This window comes from Chiloscyllium punctatum, chromosome 2 (genome assembly GCF_047496795.1).
Source record: "Chiloscyllium punctatum isolate Juve2018m chromosome 2, sChiPun1.3, whole genome shotgun sequence".
NCBI classification, from domain to species: Eukaryota; Metazoa; Chordata; class Chondrichthyes; order Orectolobiformes; family Hemiscylliidae; genus Chiloscyllium; species Chiloscyllium punctatum.
In genome coordinates, this window is record NC_092740.1 from 66,579,634 (window position 1) to 66,592,047 (window position 12,414).

General features: G+C 39.2%; 1 protein-coding gene across 1 annotated transcript in view; it reads right to left on the reverse strand.

The window, feature by feature from the left end:
- nudt12 (nudix (nucleoside diphosphate linked moiety X)-type motif 12) overlaps positions 1 to 5,368 on the reverse strand; it is a 29,029-nt gene extending 23,661 nt beyond the window's left edge. The window contains exons 1-3 of the mRNA XM_072583624.1: positions 5,333 to 5,368; positions 3,059 to 3,280; positions 1,323 to 1,903 (exon numbers count right to left, since the gene is read on the reverse strand). Of these exons, the coding sequence (XP_072439725.1) occupies positions 1,323 to 1,903; positions 3,059 to 3,264 (787 nt within the window). The 5' untranslated portion in view covers positions 3,265 to 3,280; positions 5,333 to 5,368. The remainder of the gene's footprint in view (positions 1 to 1,322; positions 1,904 to 3,058; positions 3,281 to 5,332) is intronic.
- Between the last annotated feature and the right edge of the window lie 7,046 nt (positions 5,369 to 12,414).

Here is a 12,414-nt window from a genome sequence, read left to right on the forward strand (position 1 = left end):
AAAAAGCAATGGGCACCGAAATGCATTTAAGTAAATGTATTTAAAAAATGTGAAATTGACTGAAGTACTGAATACCCAGCAGATTCCTAGTAGAGTAGGCTGTTATGAATCAAGAGATGGATAAGATTGAACTTAAGCCATAAAACTAATCTTCAAAAGAGGGCCTTCAACATTTACGTGTTCTAAGTATAATATCATTAATAATTTACAAGGACAGTGAATTGAATATGGCTATAAAAGCGCTAACTTAATGGACAACTTCAAACTATAAATGTAAAATGTTTCCATGAGTGTTCATGATCCCTCTCACTGAAGCCATATTTATCCCATAACAATCATGTGTAGTGGAACTGAACTGGTTTTCATTAGTAAAAAGAGGAAATATGGACCAGGTTTTACAAATGCTAAAGGGGATAACACAGAATCAAAAATCTTGGCATTTGGACTCTGAATGTAGAACTGGAGGACATGAGAATAAAGAGAACATATCTTTAAAAAATTCCAGATGAGGAGGGCCCCCTTCTGAGTTTTGCATATGTGAGAAGTGTTCAAAATGATGTGTGGTCTAGACATAAGGAGAAACTATTCTCACTGTCAGAAAGGTTGCGAACCACCGGACAATGATTTAAAGTGATTGAAGAAAGAAACAAAGACAACATGAGGATACTTTTTATGTTCAATAATGGTTAGGATTTGGAATGTGCTGCTTGACACTGCGATGAAACAAATTCAATTGGTATCTTTCAGAAAGGAATTGATCATTATCTGGCGAGAAAAGATTTGTGGGGATTCAGGGAAAAGGTGTGGGTGTGGACGTGGATCCTGGATTGCTTGTGCAAAGAGTCGGCATGGACACCAGAAGTCAAATGATCTCCTTCTGGGCTATAATGATTTTCTAATTCTGAGAGGTAGATTATACTCTGAGATACAATAGTTAAAGCTGTACTGATAAAGATCTTAAGGAACGGTCTGTTTAGGAACTGACGTATGTAAGGATAAAATAGAAAATATGAGTAACTGGGTTATGGAAAATTGTGGGCTCTGCATTTTGAACTCATTGAAATGTTACATCATGGAAGACAACTAGTTAATACATTATACAGAATTCAAGTTCCAAATTAACTCTGGGGAGGGTCAGGAAGAAATGTTGCAGAACCTATTTTCAGGACATTGAAAAGGATTGCGCTAATACCCTTTTTTATTCTATGCTTTTAATATTCTTAACTGAGTATTTCATTGTAATTTTACAGCTCAAGCACAACTTAAGTTAAACACAGACTGTTTAATTTTCCTATTCACTTCCACAAACTGCAGGTACTCACCAGCTTCCTCCTTACTGAAGTTCAATAGATATAGAATGAGTGGCTGGAGAAAACAACAATCTGGGTATTTAACCCTAAAATTTTCTGGAGCAATAAATTCTGCATTTACTGCAAACCAAGCAATAAGCCCATCATCTTCTGCTAAGGCACTGCCTAATGCAAATTTAGCACAAGTTTCACTCTGGAGCTCTGCTCCAAGGAAAACAGAAGTGACTTCTGGTTTGACCAAGAGCTGCTCTACATCCTCATACTGCAGCCTGCAGAGATGGATGCCAGTTTTTCCAGAGTCTTCACATTTTGCAGAAATAACTAATGGACTTAGATTGGAAAATACAATGTAGACAGTGGTTGGTTGTATCTGCTTGTTTTTTATCCAATTGGAATTGGTCCTTTTTACACTTAATCTATTGAGCAAAGTTCTGCCAAAGTAATTCTCATTTTCTTCTGGGCCATCACACCACATCTTTGATCTAACATCAGATTTAGGATTTGCCAACAAATCAGCAATGTGCTTGTGTCCCCAGAATTCTGCAATATCCACTGCCGTTTGTCCCGATTTATTTGAAATAGATGTATCACACCTAGAGGAAAACAGAAATGGTAAAGAGATTACAAATAACACTATCAGCCAATTATTTGGTACTTTGGAGACTTGTGGAACTTTGCTGGTCACTACTGAAATGTTTTAACTAGACTTTGTTTTAGCAAGGTGGCCAAAACAGCTAGAACACTCTACAGAACAATCAGTATAAACAATAAGTAGTAAATTGTTATGGATTAAGTTGTAAGGTCTTCAGTGACTCAGCAAATTTATCTGATGAATAGCACCGTCTTACAAAGATGGATGCTCCCATCTTTCAGTGCTGGCTGCAAGTGTATTAGAACTACATCAAACCTGCAAATCACTCAGGTTTCTCACATTCCAGTCTCTTTAACACAGAAACTTGCTATAATGGAACTGGCAGAAGCCAATGCAGCATGTCCTTAAGATCAAATGTGACTCACTGTCAAGCTTCACTTGTAACTAACTATAAGCTGTACAAGTTACTATATCTTATGTGCCATTGCTTGAAACATGTTTATTGAGATGTCAAAGCTTTCAAAAAGATTCCAGAAAACTTCAGTTAAAAAAAAGCTCTGTGTGTTGAAACCATGATGTAAGGTGAAGATTCTAGGAAGTAGTTTATAATCATGTTCCTATCTTGAATTGCAAGTTGGTTATAAACTGCAAACTTGGGTAATATAAATCAGTACTATTTAGAACAGGGATTTGTTTCAAGAACTTGCTTTTATATTTCAAATAAATCTAAATATAATTAATTAACTTGTTTCAGTTCACAGTTCAGTTTACCACTCTTCTGCAGATTCCAGGCTTTGTACAAAAATTCCACAAGAACTTTAATCAATTGCTCCTTTGTAAATTTCCAACTTGTGCACTCTTTATGTAGAGCCCTGCTTTCTGCAGTGCCACTAGAAAATGGCACATACCTAGCTCTCAAATTTTCTGTTAATTAATTCATGTGATAGAATGTTACTGGCAGTAAAAGATGCTTAGATGCTGTTTCAGAATTCCTCAATCTTGATTTGGTCATCACTGTAATATTCAATTGCAAAGAAGTTACTTTAAACTAGGAGTCCTTTTATCAAATGTGAACTAGCAAGCCTAGCTACAGCATAATGTCCACAGCTATCACTGAGCAATTACCCAAACTATTCATTAAAGACTGCTACTTTACCCTTTTTCAAGAAGCAGCTGAGTAACCTCAAAATGTCCATTCCTGCTAGCATACATCAAGGCAGTCCAGCCTTTTTCATCCATTTTGTTAATGAGAGAGGTTGAATAATTTAACATAGTTGATAATTTTGCTGCATTTCCTGCAGCCGCATTCATGTGGAACTGTGTAATCATTTCTTTCTCAGGATTGTTTTCAACCTCCGCCATCTGTATTTCACCTAAACTGGCAAAGTAAATATAATGAGTAAACTACACTCAATGCAAGTAACATAGTCGGTTGCACATGAGGAACTAATGTGAGGTGTAAAGTATTTACAAGTTCTCAAAAAATATACAAATATCACATTTTTTGTTGATGAACAGAAACAATCCTTTATAAATAAATAAAAGAAAAAATACAAGAAATATAATTTAAATGCTGAAAATATCGGAACTGCAAGATAGGACATTTCAGGTGAGACATGTTCTCAAAACAATAATCTCTAGTTCTAAGGACAGATCACATACAGCAATTTAACTTGCCCTTTCTCTTCCAAATACAGCAGGCTAACCTGCTGTGTATTACCACCATTTCATATTTTTTATTTCAGTAAGATTCCTCGATGGACGTTTTGTACACAGAATGGTGTCAACACACAAATTCTGTCCTTTTTCTATTTTAAACCTGATTGCTAACAATTACTATTTTATAGCTTACTTTTCTTAATTTACCAAATTTTTTCTAAAATATATAAATCATCTATTAAAGATCAAAATATCAAAGTATATAAGAACTAATTTAAAATTAAATCATCTTTATATCTACAATGAATTCTTTGATTTAAAAATTGTGTTGTATATGCAAAAAAAAAGTAAATTTGGGATTTTTACAACTCTAGCGACCCTGGTGTTAAGCCATTTTCTTAGTTTAAGCAATTTTCTTACTAGTTTATCACCTATCATTCATTCATTAATAATCAATTACTTCAAGTATTCTTCTGGGTGAGACAGCGATTAACTCATACATTTGCCAAATATCTGCATTCACTAATCAATAGTGTGGGCCCATCCACATTGGAGAGACAAACAATATGGTTGACTGCAGAGCAAGTCTGTTCCACTTTGCATTTTTATTATCTGTGACATTGAACTCCATCCTTGCATTGCTATACTAATGGAATGAAACATGATGGACAGCATCTAATTCTTTTTTCATAGCTCACTGGCCTTAATATGAACAGTTTAGCACTTTAACCACAGCTTCATTTTTATTCTTCAAAAGGAGTCTGGTATTGCAGGATTGGTGTATGGAGGGTATGGAATGGGGATGATTTTTCCTACACAGCTGGTAGGATAGTTGGTAGATTTGGCATCGACCTTTATGTTTTCCCCTCAGCTCCAGACCATTGAACCCAATGGATTTCCGAAGTTGCTTGCCCGCTCTGTCTGACTAATACATATTTTATTTCTGTAATTTATTTAGTTGTGTCATTAAACTGTCCTGTTCTTATAATCATGTTACAATTTATTGTATGTGCTCACTTGCCTCTCCCCCATTTTCCCTGGCTCGATCCTCTTTATAAGCATTTAAGATGTAAATCTTGACTTTGACACCCGAAATGCTTGCTAATCCCACTGATGTCCCTAACCCCCCCATGCTGCCTGTCTTGCTCAGTGCAGCCTTTAGTGCGGATTCCCGCAGTTGGGCTTTTCCTAGTCTTGCAGTCCGCTCTGTTTACTCATAGACAGATAAGAGAGCAGGTCTCTCAGCAGAAACATACAGACAATAAAAGCTGCCTGCTGGGAACCAATGCATGCAATGAGGTGGGATGAAAAGCAAAGTAATCGATTTGGAGCATCATGGAAGGAAACGCCTTGTTTCACGTTTATATATAAATCTGTCCCTGCATTTAGATAATATGCGTAACTTGCAAAGCCCACGTTGGCTATTTCCTGAATTTTACCAATCGATTCAATCAGTAACTTGAGGATTACTCTCTCTATCTAGCTCAATGCTGAGAGCAAAACCGAGTTAGCCCTTTCCAGGTCAGGTCAGCCCAGCTCCGGCTGCAACTCCCCAAAACTTCACTCTTCCTGTAGTGCTGCCATGAAATTGGATGAACTTCCTGGACTAATAATCGAGGCAGAGGTTAAATCTGCTCCAGTTTGAGATTACCTTTTGAACAATAAATTAATGGTTAACTAAAATTTATGGCGAGTCATTATTTCTCCTTAAGGACAGCGGGCGCCGGGCGAATACAACATAAAATGACACTAGGCACTTCTGCAAACTTACAGTAAAAACCGAGCATGAAATATCAGGCTGCGGGGAACCGTCAATATGTCAATGTGAAACCTCACAAGAGCTTCCCGAGGTTACAGCTGACAGATCAGAGCACATCCAAACATATTTTCAAGATAATACCCTGGGTCTTTTTAAAATTAGAACCTTCTTTTGTATTAAACTGAGAAATAAGAGAAAATTAGAAATTTAAAATGTAAGCCCATGACCTCGCTCGTTGCATTACGGGAGTTGTAGTTCTTGCAGAACTTGTTGTAGTACTTCCTCATTGCAATTGCTGCCATCGCATCTCATCTGTAATGCAGAGTCTAAAGACAAGCTTATCTGAATAGAGAGGACCAGGTAGACGTACTTTCTGTCAATCGAGGTATGATGGTGGCGAATTGGGGAACTCTGTAGGGCTTGACTCACAGTCGCTAACACAGTGAGATATAACATTTTCCCTGATAACATTTTCGTAATAACACTGAATACTGATGCTCCAAAATTAAGCCCAAACTTTTTTAAAGTTCATTCATAGATGTAGGCTGGGCTAGCATTTATTGACCTGTCCTTTCTACCCTTGAGGAGTTGCCTTATTGAACTGCTACAGTCCATTTCTTGTAGGGAGATCCAAAATGCTTTCAGCGAGGGAGATCTAGGATTTTGACCCAGTAACACTGAAGGAATGAAGTCAATAACACAGTACATTATAGTAACAGACCCTTTGGCCCACCATGTCTGAAGCCATTCAAAACTAGTCCCAACTCTCTGCACCAGGTCTTTGTCTCTCTAATCCTTGCCTGCTCGAATGTCTGTCTCAAACATTGCTATCATTTCTGTTTCTACCACTTCCCCTGGTAGCATGTTCTAGTCACTTATCACCCTCTGTACAAAAAAAACCTGCCTCACACCTTTCCCTTAAACTTTCCCCCTCTCAGCTTAAACCTGTGCCCCTGAGTATTTGACATTTCCACCCTGGGAGGAAAATCCAAATATCCACTCTATTCATGCCTTCCATAATTTTATGTCATTCTGTCAGGTTACCCTTCAGCCTCTGATGCGTTAGTGAAAACAATCCATATTTATCTAACCTCTCCTTACAGCTAATACACTCCAATCCAGGCAACACCCTGTAAACTCTATGGCATCCTTCAAAGCCTCTACATCTTTCCTATAGCATTGGGACCAGACTGCACATGTGTTCCCAAGTATTTGCTGCCCTTGTCCGTCTAGATGGGAGTGGCCATGAGTTTGGAAGATGCTGCCTCAGACCTCTTGGTGGAACTTCCTTCCCAACAGCATCTATAACTCCATGGACTGTAATGGATAAATAATGCAGTTCATCATCATCTTCTTCAAGGCAGATAGGGATGGATAATGATTGCTGGCCTAGCAAGTCCGCATCCCATGAACAATTTAAATAAAAAACACTTGAGACAATCTGGTCTATGCGAAAGTGAGGACTTCAGATGCTAGAGATCAGAGTCAAGATTAGCGTGGTGCTGGTAAAGCACAGTAGATCAGGCAGCACCTGAGGAGCAGGAAAATCAAGCCAGGGCTTTCGCTCAAAACGTTGATTTTCCTGCTCCTCAGATGCTGCCTGACCTGCTATGCTTTTCCAGCACCACACTATTCACAATCTGGTCTATGCTGTACCATTTCTTTTCCATTCTTGGTGATTTTCCAGTGATCATCGACCTGTCCAAACAAATCTGTGCTGTTAGAAGTTCTTTCTCACTTCAATTATTTTTGTCACACCTAATAATTTACTCCCTTGCTTTCTGTCTTGATTCCCCATTTTTTTGTTATCATTACAGGGAGTAGGTGAAATTTATCCCACCATTTGAAAAGGTGACTGGAATTACAAGCACCAGTTGCTGGGCATCTGCATAAAAAGCTTATTTGCTAAAAACCTTTGGTAGAAATACTGGACAGGTTAGAAGAGAGCAAAAGCCAGTCTTCCAGAGGCCGGAAAATGGCAGAAGGGGAGCCAGATATCTTCCCATTAGCCACAAGATTTTTCAAGAGGCAGAAGCGACAGCAGATTCACCTTCTACAGACCAGTATTCCTGTGACATCCAAGTAGATGAAGTCAGTGTTGAACCAGGGCTCTGTGTGCTATCTGCATGTGTCACTCACGTTGAAAGGCACCACTTCTGACAGTACAACACTGTCTCATTACTTACCTGGAGCGACAGCATACCATTTTGTTTAGAAATCTTGGAGTTGGACTCATGACCCACAGGTAAGAATGCTGCCAACTGAGCAACAGCTGATGGCACCTTCTGTGCCCCCACTGATCAGAGGAAGGAGGTCAATACGTTCAGCCATTTCCTTAGTTGCAAATGTGAAGAAAAAATGGCAAAAACCCATTTTGTTTGAGGTTACCCCCTTTTGCTTTGCTCCCATGTGTTGTCACTGAGTGGAGATGGTCCTTGCTACTAATAGCATATGTTTAATGGCACCAACACTTGCTCAAAAAGGCAAGTTCGGCGGAGGGATAGCTTACAATTTGACTGAAAGGAAACCTGCTTGTACACCTAAGAATACAATTGATTTTCCTCAACTAGTCCCGTTCTTATTGAGGATGTGGATCCACCGCTGAGATTGAAATATGTTTTGCCAGAATGCTGTTAAATTATTTACCTGCCACAACTCTCATTGAACACCACTGGACCTGTGAAAAATAGCACTGTGAGTTATCCCATTAAATAGGCGTTCTTGCTAGGCTGTATTCATTTGTTCCCTTGGGATGTCCATTTTTTCATTTTCCTGCTTTCATTCTCATAGGGAGTAAATAACAGGAATACTATCAAAGGTAGCATTGTTCCAGACTGTCTTCTGCTGTCAAATCAGTAGTAGACCCTGTATCACTGAGAAGTGGTTTTGTGTGCGACTGAAGTGATTTGTGATTCAGTGGAAATGGAGTCCAATGTTGAATTAAATCACAAGACTATGAGTAGAATGGTGATGGCAACAGAATGAAGCTGCTAACAGCTGAGAATTATGTCATCCCTTTCACTGGGTTTTTCGCTCATCAGGACTTGGTGTGGAACTACAGCCCCTACTCAGGCAGTGCAGAGGTGTTAATGACTGGAGTCATTGATGGACAGATAATAGTCTGCTGAAAAATCAATTATCATGGAAATTAATGGAACAAGGAAGCATGTTCATTTTATAGTCTCTGCTAATAGCAGCTTACTCAGCACATATTATTGTGATATTATTGTGAAACCTTTCTTCTGGTTTGAGAAAGTCTGGACTGAAGGTTGAGGTTGTGATCTGTAGAGTTTGTTAGGCTGAGGCCAGGGAGGTGTTAGTAAGAATGGGGACAAATCAGATGTTGTTTATTACATCTTTCACTTTCTTTTGTTTCTTTCCTCTTGTGATACTATTGTAAAAAGAATCAATGTAGCACTTTAATGACTCCATGTCTAATTAACTGCTCACTGGAAATCTGAGTCCTCACTTGGAATGACTAAAATACCAATATCACCAGCCAGATGCACAGTTAAAGCCTGCATTCTTTACCAATTTGTAATGGCTGACTGCATCGTAACTAGTATGGGTTTGGTGGTGTGGAGAGCATGCAAGGAAAATGCTGTGAAAAGAATGTAATAACTTTTGTTAGAATGAAGGAAGATTAGTTATAATTGTGAAAACTAAAAAGATGCAGCAGTTTAAGTGGATGTTTTCTTAGAAAGGATAAGTATGTCATTGATCCTTTTAGGTGTAACCATAAGGTTGAATGTTTTGGTAGAAGAATTGTGAGGTCATTTTTTATTTCAAAAGGCAAAAATCTAGGTTGGGTAGAGCAATCATGGGATCTCAGAGTTTAACTACATCATTCGCTAACTGTTGTGCAAGTAGTTAGCAAGTTCATTTAAAAGTACACTGGCATTTATCTTTTAGTATGGAAAATTGCCTAGGTATGTCCTGTACATAAAAAGCAGGACAAATCAAGAACAAATTACTACCCCATCAGTCTACTGTCGATCTTTGTGAAAATAATAGAAGGTGCCATCAACAGTGCTATGAAGCAGCACCTGCTCAGTGACGCCCAGTTTGGGTTCTGCCAGGGCCACTCAGCTTCTGACCTCATTAAAGTCTTGGTTCAAACATGGACAAAAGAGCTGAGGTGAGGTGAGAGTGACAGCCTTTGACATAGGGCTGCATTCCACAAGTGTGGCATTAACGAGTCAGAGAAAACCCAGAATCAATGAGAACCAGGTGAAAACTTTCCACAGATTGCAGCCATGTCTGACTTAAAGGGAAATGGTTGTGGTCAGTAATGTTAGCTATGTCTACAGGAGTTCTTCAGGGTAGTGTCCTAGGCCAAGCAATCTTCATTTGCTTCATGAATGACCTTCGGATCAAGATTAGAGTGGTGCTTCTGCCCGAAATGTCGATTTTCCTGCTCCTCAGATGCTGCCTGACCTCCTGTGCATTTTCAGCACCACTCTAATCTTGACTCTAATCTCCAGCATCTGCAGTCTTTACTTTCGCCTCATAAATGACCTTCCCCTATTCTAAGGCTAGAGGTGGGTATGTTCACTGATGATTACACAATGTATAGTGCCATTCACGACTCCTCAGAAACTGAAGCAGTCTGTGTCAAAATGCAACAAGGCCTGGACAATACTCCAGGCTTGGACTGACAAGTAGAAAATAACATTCAGGTCACTTAAATTTCCTCCTGAGGGCTTTGTGGGTCTATCTAAAATACATGGACTGCAGCAGTTCAAGAAGGCAGCTCACCACCACCTTCTAGGAATGGGTAACAAATACTGGCCCAGCTAGTGATGCTTATGTCCCACAAGTGAATATAAAATATTCTAGATAATGACCATCTCCAACAAGGGAAAATTCAACTCTCGTCCCTTGACGTTCAGTGGTGTCACCATCACTGAACGCCCTACAATCAACATCCTGGTGGTTACTATTGACCAGAAATTGACCTGGACAATCCAAATAAATACACTGGCTACAAGTATAGGCCAAAAACTAGAAATCCTTCAGCGAGTAACTTACCTCCTTGGCTCCCCAAAGCCTGTCCATCATCAGCAAGACACAAATCAGGAGTGTGTTGAAATACTTCCCATTTGCCTGGATGAGTGCAGCTCCAACAACACTCAAGAAGCTTGACATCATCTAAGACAAAGCAGCTCACTTGAATAGCACATTGACAAGCATTCATTCACTCCATCACTGATACTCAGCAGCAGCAGTATGTCCCATCTACAAGATGCACTGCAGTAATTCGGGTGCTCCGGTTTCCTCCCACAGTCCAAAGATGTGCAGGTAAAGTGAATTGGCCATGCTAAATTGCCTGTAGTGTTAGGTAAGGGGTAAATGTAGGGGTATGTGGTTCGGTGTGGACTTGTTGGGCCGAAGGGCCTGTTTCCACACTGTAATGTAATCTGAATCTGATCTAATTCCCCAAAACTCCTTAGACGCACCTTCCAAGCCCATGACAACTGCATGCAGAAAGACAAGAGCAGCAAATACAGGGAACACCACCACCTGCAAGTTCTCTTCTGATTTACTCACCATTCTGACTTGAAAATATATCAGCAATTCTTGAATGTTGCTGGGTCAAATTCCTGAAATCCCTCTCTAATGACATTTTGAGAGTTAGGGATGCCCATAATTGAGCAGCACAAAATGGTCAGTGGCTGTCCATGGCTAATGCAAGTGAACATGGCTGAGAATCGTTAGAATGCTTGGAAAATATTTGCTTAATGTAATCTTCACAAGTAGGACAATAGTAGCTCTGTATAATCAAGTTTATAGAATGTGCAACTGCAGTTGCTTACATAGATAAGAAAGATTTTACATTAATAACATTAATTAGTTGTTTCCCTTGAATTGTTTAATCAATTATTACAATATCAAGAGTAGGTTTTAGTTAAGGTTTTTCAGGTAAGTAGAGATATAGATTCTGAAGTAGTTACATATCCTCTTACATACAAAAAATCACTAAAAGCATTAGAGGAAAAGATTCAACTAGGAGAAAGTGAGGACTGCAGATGCTGGAGATCAGAGCTGAAAAATGTGTTGCTGGAAAAGCGCAGCAGGTCAGGCAGCATCTAAGGAGCAGGAGAATCAACGTTTCTTCAGGAAGAAGGGCTTATGCCTGGAATGTCGATTCTCCTGTTCCTTGGATGCTGCCTGACCTGCTGCGCTTTTCCAGCAACACATTTTTCAGGAAAAGATTCAAACCAGTTTCACACAGTAAAAGCAACACCCTTATCGTTACAGGGAGGACTGAATACATAGATTAGCAGACATTGGAATTTAGATTGTATGAATACATTAAGACACAACTTGTTAGCCAGAGGATTCTAACAATCACAAGACTTTGTTATAACTGATCAAATATCAATATTCTTTTGTATTTCCTGTAATGAGGAACTTAAAGGTTTCTGAAGTGATAGGCAAGTATCTAATTAATTGGCAGTTAACACGGGGCAGCTGGCAGCTGTTACTTGAATACAGTGTCCATTGTGAAAACCTTTGAGAAGATAAGAAAACCTGGGAAGGACCGGGGATGGACTACAAGCCTGTACATCCCTTTGTTGTTCAGTGTTTTGATTAGCTTAATAGGAAATACACTGAAATTGCTGACACAAGCTAGAACTGTGTCAGATGCTGTACCAAAGAACCTACTACAAAGGGATAACTCAGTGCAACTGACCAATATTAATCAAAGGGAGGCATGGGCACTCTAAGTTTAAACTGTATAAGTTAAGACAATTTGAAGATTTGTGTGTGCCTTAGTGCTATGAGAAATGAAGCTGTAAATTAGAATAAAGATTACCTGACACCTATCACTGGACTTGAACTCTCATTGAAAAATATGAGATGTAGTAGTGGGTCTACCTACACCAAATTGACTGCAACTTTCAAGAATGCAGCTCACTACCATCTTCTCAAGGGCAACTACAGCTGGGCATGAAAATGCTGGCCAGGCAATGGTACCCACATCTCATGCATGAATAAAAGTAAATCATGCACTTTGCACGAGTGACTTAGTGTCTGTTATGAAAGAACTTGGGTTCAAAAGTGGAGAAAAACTTAATTTCGGTTTTTCA